This window comes from Moschus berezovskii, chromosome 9, assembly GCF_049115385.1.
Source record: "Moschus berezovskii isolate FMDL1 chromosome 9, NW_MosBer_1.0, whole genome shotgun sequence".
Taxonomy (NCBI): Eukaryota; Metazoa; Chordata; class Mammalia; order Artiodactyla; family Moschidae; genus Moschus; species Moschus berezovskii.
The window spans coordinates 52,722,741-52,735,070 of NC_142468.1; the positions used below are offsets into that span (position 1 = coordinate 52,722,741).

Here is a 12,330-nt window from a genome sequence, read left to right on the forward strand (position 1 = left end):
TTCAGCAGAAGTGAAGAGTCAGTCAGACTTATATCCTAGGAAGAAGACCAAAACACTGTCGTTAAAGCTCTAAACTTAGTCAATTACTTGGAGTAAGGAAAATGGCTGGAGGATCAACACCTAAAACGCTGGAAACAAAGACACATACACTTCCAGGTGTGGATTTTTATTTTCACAAAGAGCCAACAATGCCTTCCCACATACAAGTATTTACAAAACCCAACTGATTCACCAGTCTAGAACCTGGGTTTTTGTTTTTTGTTTTTCCACTTCTCAACATAGTTGGGAATATGGAAACATTAATACCAACACAACTCCCAGAGATGGAATTTATCCATCAAACAGTGCAGATTACCTAAAAGTGCACTTACCTGCACAACTCAGTCTAAGAACCTCAGTGATACAAACCTCATGGCCAAGGTTTCATTAATCTATTTGGTTTCATACCATGCAAACCTGAACAAGTGTGCTGCTACACTAAACTGAAAATTGGTTTTCATTTTACAATTAAAAAGGTTCTCAACGCTTTAGCAACTATACAGAATATGAAGGTTTATTTCAAAAAAGAGTACATTTCTTAAAACCAGGATACACAGATGCACTTAATGTAACAGTACCTTCTGCAAAAATAGGTTACATAATACTCAGAAATGCAAGGAACAAATCTTATTTTCTAAAAATTAAACAGCAGACTTCTTAAGCTTAAACAGCCTTCAAAATGGAGGCTGAAAATTCTTGGTGATAAGAAGTAACTCTAGAGCCTGACACCACAGAGCTAATGCTGCAAATTAAACCACTACCACACACCTGCAAACTATTCTTTATATTCACACAGCGTTAAACAAAATGGTTTTGATTCCTATCCTTTCCAATGTGCCTTGGTGCTGCAAGAAAAAAAGTTGAATGATACACAAAACTATTAAAAGTTACAACAGAACTATTTAAACATCTTCTCCAAAATTGAGAAAAGCAATCATGTTAAATTTTAAAAAAAGAGAAAAAGGAAAAGTCTGACAACTCTCAAGCAAGTCAGAGGTCCTCTTCATAAGTAGTCAAGTAAAGTTTACAGGAGATTTCAATAAATTATCTTGAAACCATGGCAGCAAGTAATTTTCAGAATCGTCGTGGAGGTCCACCCTTAAATGGCTTAAATCCGGAGCCACTTCCTCTTGGCATGGAATTGCCACTGATTTGTACAATTCTATTAATTGGGGATGCATTACTGAAAAAAGGTTTAAAAGAAAAAAATGTCAGAGAACAAAAGAGAAAATAACTACAGCTAATACCTAAAAAGTGATTATCATTTAACAGACCCTGTTCTTTGAACTTTACCCATATTGAATAATTTACTTTTTTCAATAGTTCTGTGAGCTATGTAACATTACTAACCCCGCTTTCCTGAAGACTGATACAGCATTTAAGTTACCTGCCTAAGATCACAATGATTATCTGATAATAAACAGTAGCGTAAGGATTTCAACTCTGACAGTCTTGTGTTAAACCCCTGCCTCTTAGTAAGCCATGTAATGGTCTGCATATGAATGGACTTCTCAAAGTGTGGTCCCCAGATCTGCATCAGCATCCACTAGGAACTTGAACCTCTGAACTTCAGGACATCATTTAAGCAAAACTTTTGGAATTTCTTTTATATGAATAATGCAACATAGTAGGTATGAATAAATAATATAGGAATAAAACCCCACCCCAAAACCCTATAACAAATTTGGAAGATAAAAATCCATGGTGAAATGGTTTAAGGATAAAACCTGATTAAAGAAAGGCTTGGATGCCAGGCTAAGTGATCTAAAGAAGCTGTTTGTAGTTCTGGAGCAAGTAAATGGTGTAAGAAAATAGTCTCAACAGTTAAATTTAGAAATAACGTGAAAAAATGGAGGAGAGACAAATACTGGAAAGACTGACAGGAGCTGAAATGAAAAAGAAGACAGAACTACCACAAATATTTTTTTTAGCTGAACCATACTTAGAAATTTATGCTAGGCAAGAAGAAAAATAAAGATGAGGCCCGTATTTTTTCCAGTCTGGCACTGGCAAATTAAAAGAATTTGGAGACAACAGAAACATAAAGATCTGAAACAGGAGGGGAATGAGTTTCCTTGTGAACTTGAATTTATTGACTCATCCAAGCATCTATATGGTGATCAGAATATAAAACAATGAAGAATAGGGTCTAAATTCCAACCATGTGAAGGAGTCAATAAAATAAAAAAGAAAATTATGGTACTTTAGAAAACAGAGGAATGTTTCAAAAAAGGAAAATCAAAAGGGTTTAATCACCAAAGAGCCCAAGAACTAAAAAAAAATAAAGGAATCTGCATTTATCAAGAAAAAAGGTATGAGTGACCTTTAAAAACCAAGGACAGGAGGAGGAGAGGGTGGGAAAAATCTGACATATATATACTACCATGTGTAAAAGAGACAGCTGGTGGGAACCTGCTCTGCAGCACAGGGAGCTCAGCTAGGTGCTCTGTAAAGACCTAGATGAATGGGATGGGGTAGGGGGTGGGAGGGGAGTTCAAGAGGGAGAGGATATATGTGTACATATGCCTGATTCACTTCCTTGTACAGCAGAAACTAACACAATATTGTAAAGCAATTATCCTCTCCACTTAAAAAAAAGAATGAGTGATGAGGCTGGGCAGGCACAAGTGTAACACTCACTTAAATTTGATGGTGGCAGCAACCAATAGAATAGTAGTAACCTGGGTCAGTGATCTAAGCCAATGCCTCTTCTAAGACAGATGAATGGGAAAGAATGAAATGTATAGAAGAGAGAGGCCAAATACTTGTCAGCTGAAGGGTCAAAATGGATATTGGTGTGAAGAGAAAATAAAGCTCATCTCTTAGCATCTGAACAGACTCTGGGGTAAATGTCCAAAAATTCTGATAGAGCTATTTGAGAAAGGAGGAAGCAGAATTTTCTTCCTTTCTAAAAATTTTTTGTAATGATAGTGAACAAGATTGTTCCAATATGAAATTAATATTCCTGTCTACTGGATTCTGACATGTATACATACCTATATCAAGATCTATGCCAAAATACCAATTAATTAACTTATAATGAGGAATATTAACATCAGAGCATGAGCACAAACCCTACATATAATCTCCTGGAGACTTTGAATTAATATGAAGAAATATCTGGGCAGACCTAGGGTTGCTACTCATTGTAATTCAATCTCTCAGAAACCATAACGACTTTTAAAGGAAAAAGGTTTGGTTGTATGCTGGCAGAAAAACTTGAACTGATTAACGACTTACCTCGTATGTTGCGTTATCATGCCTGCTCCTGTCCGGCCATCACCCATCCGCCTTGTATCATGATAGCCAGGCCCTTGAGAAGGTGGACCATGCCATTCTTTCCTTGGTCCACTTGTGTCCCGTCCATGGCGTTCAACTACATGTCGTTCTTCAGGATAGTGCTAAAGAATAACATATTAAAAGAAAAGTCAGGACAACCTCAGCCTCAGGCCAATTTACTTATGCTGGTGTACTTCTCATGTCAGAAAGAAATTAAGATGTCTGAGAAGATGAAAGAACGAACAATACATAAAAAGGTTTCCATCTACTTTGAACTGGGAAGCTACTCAGGCTACAAGGGTAGAAAAGGCAGAAAAGTAGAAAATGATTCAGCATTGTTATTTCTATACCTTCTAACACCCATGTACTTTTTGACCCTTGAGTATTTCTGGATCTATATATAATGCCTAGATATCTATATGTGTTAAGAAGGCATACTGAGAGATCAGAACCTTAAGACAATCAGGGTAGGGTATATGATCTACATGCAAATACCACATAGAAATAGGAGCTGTCATCTTATTTTACACAATACTAGTTACTGTTATGGCTCTTACAAGGCCTTACATCCATGACTATTAAAAAAAAAGAATACTGAACATAAAGAATCAAAAACAGAACTAAGGATCTGAGGGAGAAAAAAAAAAGTCAAAAGTTATGAAAGCCTACAGAAATCCAAAGGTACTCTACAGATACATACTGCTGTCAGAACAGCTTACAGACCCAACACCAGGAAAACGAAATTTCCAAGGGAGGAATAAGATCTTTTCCCTAAAGATACCTTTTGCCAAAAGGGTAACTGAATGCAGAGGGGCTAGTCTATGAGACTGCGTTAAACTTTAAATAAGGCAGAATATCTGGATTTTATAATAAATTTTAAAAAGTTCTATTCAATGAATTCATCTACTGAATATTTCTACTTACTAGAAACATAGAAACTTATAAATCCCAGCAGGCCCAAATCTGTTTCAAAAATGTTTTGTATGAAATGGAAAACACAAAGAGGTATTAACTAGAATGCCTAGAGATTAAAAAGTTTTCTGGTAAAAAGTTGTTACAAAACCACAGAGCACCAGAGGATGACAGGTTGAAGGATGGATATACACATACACTTCAGAATTCTTCTCTGTAATTTGAGAATAGTCTATCTTCACTTCACTACTTCAACCTATATTATGCCAGTTATTTCATCAACAGAATGCTTTCAACTCAGGTAAAAGGTTTTTGCTCATTTGAATTGCAAACAGATGTCCTCTGTTGATTAACTTCTAAAATATTCAAGTCAATAAAGTGTCACAAGAGTAAAAAGCAATTAAAAAACAAAATATTCCACTTACCTACCTCTAAAAATAAAAGAACAAAAAAGAGACGAGTGTTTTATTTCAGTTCTACACTTTATTTAAGTAGGAGGAAAGAGACAGTATTATTTAAAGAAAAAAAAAAGGAAAAAGATGACAGAAACACAAGTACAAGTCAAAGATTTTCCATCCAGTTTGAAAATCTCAATTTCTTAAGCCAAAGTCATTATTAAGAAGGTTCATCTACCAAATATAACAATTCTCAAATTTCAGCAGGAATTTTAATAAAAATTTCAGGGATTAAGTCAAATTATTATGTTGTACACTTTAAACTTACACGGTTCTGTCAATTATATTTCAAAAAAACTAGAATTAAAAAAAAAACTTCAGGGCTCCTATCCTGCTTCTCTGGACTACTATGTTCAACTACTGTCTTGAAAATACAAAAGGGACTCCCTGGTAGTCCAGTGATTGAGAATCCGCCATCCAATGCAGAGTACTCAAGTTCTATCCCTGGTGAGGGAACTAAGATCCCATATGCCACAGGGAAACTAAGCCCATGCACTGCAACTTCTCAGCCCGCCTACTCTGAAGCCTGCACGCAACTAGAGAAGGCCACGTGCTACAGGCCGCAACTAAGACCTGATGCAGGGAAACAAATAAGAAATATATTTTTTAAAAATACAAGGAGCATTAAGACCTTTTGTGAGAAATGAGTCTGCCAATCATGCCAATCTAACCAGGCCACGCCCAAATGATACTATAAATAAAAGGTCTCAATGAGTCCTCTAAATTTACATCTGGAAAGTTGACAATAAACTGTCATAAGCACTTACCTGTGCTCCACTTCCTCGGTCAGTGATGACTCCTCTGTCTCCCTCCCTGTTTCCATAGCCGGAAGCATTACTGCGTGTCCCAGGAGGAGCCCCTCTTACACTGTGCCCTGATACTTCTCTCCCAGATCGTTCTGGCCTTTCAACTCTGTTAAACAAAATTCAAGAACATATACAATCAAACTCTAACCTTTTATGAAAAACCCAAGTGCTTTATTACCACCATTAGCTAGGCATTAGAAACTACACAAATACCTTGTTTCCCGTTTGTCGGTGGACATGCCTCCTTCAGCCTTCCAGGAGGTTGGTCTAGATGGATTGGGTCCTCCTTCTCGAGGATGTCTAGGGTGGGTGGTATCAGGTCTGTCATGAATGATCACTGTTCTCCTCTCATCTCGTTCTCCTCGTCTGTCTGTTTCTCGAAGTTCGTTTCTTGGTGGTGGAGGCTCGTTTCTTCTGGAATCACTGAAATTTTTGGGATACCTTTCAAAACCTAGATCTTCTCTTCGTGCAGAAGGACGTGGCTTTTTCCCTTCACTTTGACCAACAAAACGTTCTCTCCTGTTATCCAAAACAAAGAACACAGGTCTTGAGAAGTAAGTACTTGGTCTGATTCTTCTTAACTTTATTTGCATAACCTACAATAAGAACACTTTCTTTAAAAGATAAGGAAATGTGAACAAAATAGCCACAATTATTGATTGTAATGGGGCTTCCCAGGTAGCTCAGCGGTAAAGAATCTCCCTATCAATGCAAGAGAAATGGGTTCGATCCCTGGGTTGGAAAGATTCCTTGGAGGAGAAAATGGCAACCCACTCCACTATTCTTGCCCGGAAAGCCCTATGGGCAGAGGAGCCTGGTGGGCTACAGTCCACAGGGTTGCAAACAGTCAGACATGCCTGACCATGATGATGACTGAGCATAATAACCTATGTTCTTTTAAATTGAGCTAAGTGTCTGGCATGAAGGGTGGTTTTGTGGCATACAAGGGAAATTACATCAAACACTCAAGTCACTACCAACCTGAAGGATATTTTATTGTTCTTCACAAGTGAGGCACATCTCAAGGTAACAATGCTGCTGCTAAGTCACTTCAGTCGTGTCCGACTCTGTGTGACCCCATAGACGGAAGCCCACCAGGCTCCCCCGTCCCTGCGATTCTCCAGGCAAGAACACTGGAGTGGGTTGCCATTTCCTTCTCCAATGTGTGAAAGTGGAAAGTGAAAAGTGAAAGTGAAGTCGCTCAGTCGTGTCCGACCCTTAGCGACCCCACGGACTGCAGCCTACCAGGCTCCTCCATCCATGGGATTTTCTAGGCAATAGTACTGGAGTGGCTTGCCATTGCCTTCTCCGCAAGGTAACAATACTTTCACTTAATTTTAAAGGTAAAGAAGATAAAGCCTACCTACTTAAGCATGTTATGGTGGCCTATAAAACTAATTTTGAATACAGAATCACATTCTCATTAACAAATAGAAAAACCAAACATGATTTGTTCTGAATACTCAGTTATGACCTGTACTTAAGATTTTAATAGAGAACCAAACTATCACTAACAAGGCTCATACACCAAATACTAATTTTCAACATATTCATTTACCTATCAAAAGATGAAGACTGAATTGATGAACTCTCAGGAAACCTGCCCCTCTCTCGGTGGTCAAAGTCATTAAATCTATTCTGTTGCCGAGAGTAGTCAGATCCATGGCCGAATCGTGCATCTGTATCTAGAGACAACTTTTTATTCTCGCTCCAGTAAGGATCATCCCGCCTTGAAGAGAAATATTTGCTCGTTTATATAAATTAGTTTTACAGCAACAAAATAACACTTATTGGAGTCATACATACCACATGCTAGGAACTGTGGATACAGAGGGCTAATAAACTCAAGACAAAACATTCTTTTGTAAGAACAAGCTAGCAAAAAATTATCAAATTATATAAAGTTATATAGTGTTAGAGGAATTTCACAGAAAAGAAAATAACTGAAAAACTGTTTTCAAATTACTAAATGAAAAAGACAAATAAGACAAATACTTGATACCATTCTAAAATAAAATTCTAACCAGGAGCATACAAAACTTTCAGTTATACTTAACTTTGGAAAGGACAGAGAGGTTAGTCCCAAGCACAATTCATTCACTCCACTCCACCTATTTCTCAACACAATCAACTAAATCTCACAGAATTTATATTATGAAAATTAAATTACTATATTATATTTTGAAGTCTATTAAGAACTATGAATACAAACAAATAACAGAATCTATATTTTAGTGTTCCCAAGTTTGTGACTTTGATTTCTGTACTATCTGTACTGCCCTGTAAGAATTTAAAAAATGGGTCTGAGTTTAAGAGCCATTATTAAAGTCTACCATGTATTCGATATTTCAAGTCACAGTGGAAAACATTTGGCAAAGGAAGGAAAATGGGGGTGGGGGGAATGGGGAAAACTTTTCTTCTACTTGAAAATCCACTGATGTCCAATTCACTACTGCAATCATTCCCATCCCTCTTGATCATGACCTTTTATTCCAATGACAGGTGCCTGTACTTTCTAATTCTATAGTCTTAGCATGAAAGGAATAAGATAGCAAGTTTAACTGTTAAGGAAAGCAAGCAACTACCTATGATCTATATCACGTGGGCGTTTCAAAGAATTCCTTTTCTCTTGTTCATAACGAAGCTGCTGCTGTTGCCTTCTCAGTTCCTCTCGTTCTCGAGCAATACGTTCAGCTTCCTTACGACGTTCCTTCAGACAACATAGAAGGAAGAACCAACCAATGCAAAATGAAAACATAAGGTAAGTATATATGCAACCTTGCTTTAATCCTATCATTAAGAAAACATTATAAAAGCAAGCACCAGGCAAAAGACAAACCTGGGACAAAAATATCTGACTTCAGTAATTGCAATCTAAGCTGTTCTGTAACATTAAAAAGAACCGAGACTGGGTGGTGAAGGCTGGCAAGTAATTTGGAAGGTCAGATTTAGTTTAATAATTTGAAACAAAAGCACCTAAAAGTAATTAGAGATAAAGTTATTAATAAGACTAAGTGCCCTAAAACCCTGGATGCAATTCTGCAAAGAGAGGCATTATTTCCTTTCAGCCTTGGGGAATCATTCCCACTATAATAAGTAAGGAAATAGTCATTATTTTCTAAGAATGGGATAGTGACAGAGCCTGGATAACAACTACTCTGTACTCATAGTCCTATGCTCAGACTATTAGGCTGCCATGATATCGCAGAGTTCAAGTTATTACCAATTGACTAGAACAAAGTCATGACAAATGTAGTTTTAATTAGCACCTAATTCACTGTTATCTCAGGGACACTTAATAAATGCTCATTAGGTGAACTTTCTATAAAAGCTTTACAGCATGTAAAGCAAATTTTAGGGCAAAAATCACAGGGTTTGAAAAAGGTCAGTTATTTAAGATGAAAAGATTTTCTGACTGCACCTGTTCAATACGAATGCGTTCCCTTTCCAAGCGTTCGCGTTCCATTCTCTCTCTCTCTAGTTTTTGCCTTTCAATTTCTAGGCGCTCTCTCTCTCTCTGTAAGCGTTCCCGTTCTTCCCGTTCACGAATTATTCTAATGCGTTCTCGCTCTCGACGCTCTCTTTCTGCAATCTCTCTTCGTCTAACAAAAATCAGTATTTAGAAATACTTAAATTATGCTAGCACTGTGTGAAAGAGAATAGCTTTTGAGTGTATTTTTCCTTAAGGTTGGCAATTTTATACTTTGACTCATTCTAAATACTTTTAATGTAATTGGAAAGAGAATTCAAAATAAAACTTTAAACAGATTTCAATACTGTCACTTATTTAAGACTGTCACCTGAACAATTTTACAGAGTAGTTGCCTCTTAGATGATTCCTGTTTAAATAAAAATCCCACTATAATAGCCCATTAATTAGTAAACATCTTTAAAAGGATATTCTACATATATGAATTTACTAAACTATAAACTTCTGTTTTAGATAGAAAAATTTCCAGTATCTAGGATATATTCTATCTCCTTAAATGAAGTAAGCCTTAGTTTTGATGAACTGGGATCACAGCCACCAACATGAATTACAGCAAATGCTATACTAAATGGCTGCCCTCAAGGCCTCTTTTGGAGTGTTCACAACCCATAATAGATGGCTCTAGATAACACGTTTCTTTGAGTTCAAATATGTGCTCAACTAAATTATTATATGAAGACTTTTAATAATGGGTTATTTTTCTGTTTGTTTTTAATCATTTCCTCACTTTAAGGCACCCAGTGTATTCTGTCAATCAGCATGTCTTCTCCTAGTTAACCCAGTGGTTCTCAGTGGTTCAGTATGGCCCCCATGGAGGGGCATTTCTAATTATAACAATGACCAAGGGGGCTGTTACCAACAATTAGTTAAGGGGACCAAGGATTCTACATATCTTTTGATGCATGGCATAGTCAAGATAGTCCTGCATCACAAAGAACCAACCAACACTCCAAATACCTTTGAAATGCCATAATGTAATTCATGTCATCAAAACAAAATCACTTCTAGGAAAAAAAAAAAAAATCTGCTCCTAGCATTTAACTCATTTTTAATAAATGCTAGTTTCATTTCCTTTGGACTTTTATGTACACTAAAGTTTCCAGGAATGCAGCTCCATATAAAAAGAGGAAAAATTACATCTTCTTGAGAACTTCACGAAGAGTTGTTCACCATTTCAGAAGTCATTTCATAACATCAACACTACTCCTGGTATTTGACTCACCAATATGACAAACCGGTATCAATCTGTGTTTGTAGCTGTCACATTCTCACTGAGTCTTAAGAGAGGTGCAAACATCTGACTACTTCATTAGATCTTGTAGAGCGTCATGCCTAAACATTCATATCTGGAATATATGCTTCATTATAAATTACTTTTATGTTTTCTTCATATTAGAGTTAAGGCTTTATATTGTTCTTTTTTGTATATTTGTATAGTAAGTACGTTACATATCAATTTCATTTCAGATTAGTAAAGAAGGTGTTACAATTTTTTTTGTTTTATTACTATGAAATGGGTACTGGTCTGACAGGTTTGAGAAGTGCTGCCTAATAACTCCCAATTTCACTCTTCTCTCAGCTGTGGTCATCTGAACAGGAAGCCAAGCAAAAAAAAAAAAAAGGTTCTGAGTATGCAAGAATTGGAGAAGACAATGGCAACCCACTCCAGTACTCCTGCCTGGGAAATCCCATGGATGGAGGAGCCTGGTAGGCTACAGTCCATGGGGTCATGAAGAGTTGGACATGACTGAGTGACTTCACTTTCATTTTTCACTTTCATGCACTGGAGAAGGAAATGGCACCCCACTCCAGTATTCTTGCCTGGAGAATCCCAGGGATGGGAACCTGGTGGGCTGCCATCTATGGGGTTGCACAGAGTTGGACACGACTGACGTTACTTAGCAGTAGCAGCAGCAGCAGCAGCATGCAAGAATTATTTCCTTTTAGTAAACTGTGCGGCAATCATAGTATTATTTAAGTTGCTAAAAGTATCTCTGGTAGTCCCTAGCTCCCTTCTGAATGAACCCGATGAAACTCCGTAAGTGACCATTCAACAATACAGGTTAATATTTGGAAATTTATATTATGAAACACTTTCACAAGAAAATTTTAAGTGGCATCCAAAAATCGACAGCAAACTGGCACTCATGATGAACTACTGAGATAACAGCCACTAAAAGTAGAAATGTTTTGTTCTCATTTTGTTTTAAAGAGGATGCCTGCTTTAGGACAGAATTTGAACACAATAAGGTTCACAGGTTAAATCTTCCTTTACTTGGGCTCTAATTCAAAGTACAATAAATTTTTCCTAAAATGTCAATGTATTATTTGGCCACTATAGCTTACATTAAGACTATCTTATATCAAAATCAAAATTTGCCTTCAAAGTCATGTTTTTTTATGGCGGCAGCTTTGGAGTAGAGGAAAGAGCATTGGACTTGGAGTCAGAAGACTTGGGTCTGAGTCCCGACTCTGCCACTCATTAGCCATGTGGCATTAGAAGAGTCATTTAGCCTCTCTGGGCCTCCATTTTTTCATTTATATAATGGACATAACTAACCCTATAGAACTGTTGAGATAGAGATAATAGATGCAAAGGTTATTTTGTAAATTGTAAAATACTATGCAAAATAAAGAAATCATTAGGTTTTACTTCTTAAAAGTGACAAATATCTTTCTATAGAAATACAATTTCAAGAAATCTGGTTTATAACTAATGTTAAAGATATACCTATAAAAACATACCTATAGTTAAAAACAGATATAAAACAGACTCTTTTCCTACCTTCTAAGTTCCATTGCTCGCCGCAATCTTTCAAAACGAACTAAATGTTCTCTCAACCTTTGTTCCTTCATCTTTTCAAAAGGCAAGATGTCTTTCCTCCTGTAGTCTTTGTCCCTTTTTTTATCTAAGCTAGCCCTCTCCTTTTCCATGCTTCTTCCATGAATCTATAGAAAAAATAATTGTTAACAGGACTAGAAGTTAAAATATTTTTTTCAAGTTGAGCTGGTAATTTAAAAAGCTTAAATGAATAATGACATTCCCCTTCTCTTAGGTTTTCTATCATGGACACATGCAAAATGGTTAGCGATAATGGAACTATCTTCTTTTGGAAACAGGCAAAATAGTATACAACATCCCTCTCAGGGACTTACTTTCTCGTATCTTCCTCTTCTTGATGACCTACAATGATCGCCTTTAGTTTGGTCTAGTATTACCATATGTCCTGGACTCTTTGAACCTAAGAGAAAAAAGTTAGATAAGCAAATGTCTAAAAGTATTCCCATCAAAAAGAAAATATAATGTAAGTATGCTGAATTCTTAAGACAACCAAATATTTACAAATAC

At 36.7% G+C, this 12,330-nt stretch overlaps 1 protein-coding gene across 3 annotated transcripts in view; it reads right to left on the bottom strand.

Annotated features, from left to right (window-relative positions):
* Positions 1-532: 532 nt before the first annotated feature.
* SLTM (SAFB like transcription modulator) overlaps positions 533-12,330 on the bottom strand; it is a 44,676-nt gene continuing 32,878 nt past the window's right edge. For all 3 annotated transcript variants that reach the window (XM_088839651.1, XM_055435597.2, XM_055435598.2), the window contains exons 13-21: positions 12,138-12,223; positions 11,767-11,930; positions 8,913-9,093; positions 8,077-8,201; positions 7,050-7,220; positions 5,705-6,010; positions 5,453-5,597; positions 3,280-3,440; positions 533-1,222 (exon numbers count right to left, since the gene is read on the bottom strand). In XM_088839651.1, the coding sequence (XP_088695777.1) occupies positions 1,114-1,222; positions 3,280-3,440; positions 5,453-5,597; positions 5,705-6,010; positions 7,050-7,220; positions 8,077-8,201; positions 8,913-9,093; positions 11,767-11,930; positions 12,138-12,223 (1,448 nt within the window). In that variant the 3' untranslated portion in view covers positions 533-1,113. The remainder of the gene's footprint in view (positions 1,223-3,279; positions 3,441-5,452; positions 5,598-5,704; positions 6,011-7,049; positions 7,221-8,076; positions 8,202-8,912; positions 9,094-11,766; positions 11,931-12,137; positions 12,224-12,330) is intronic.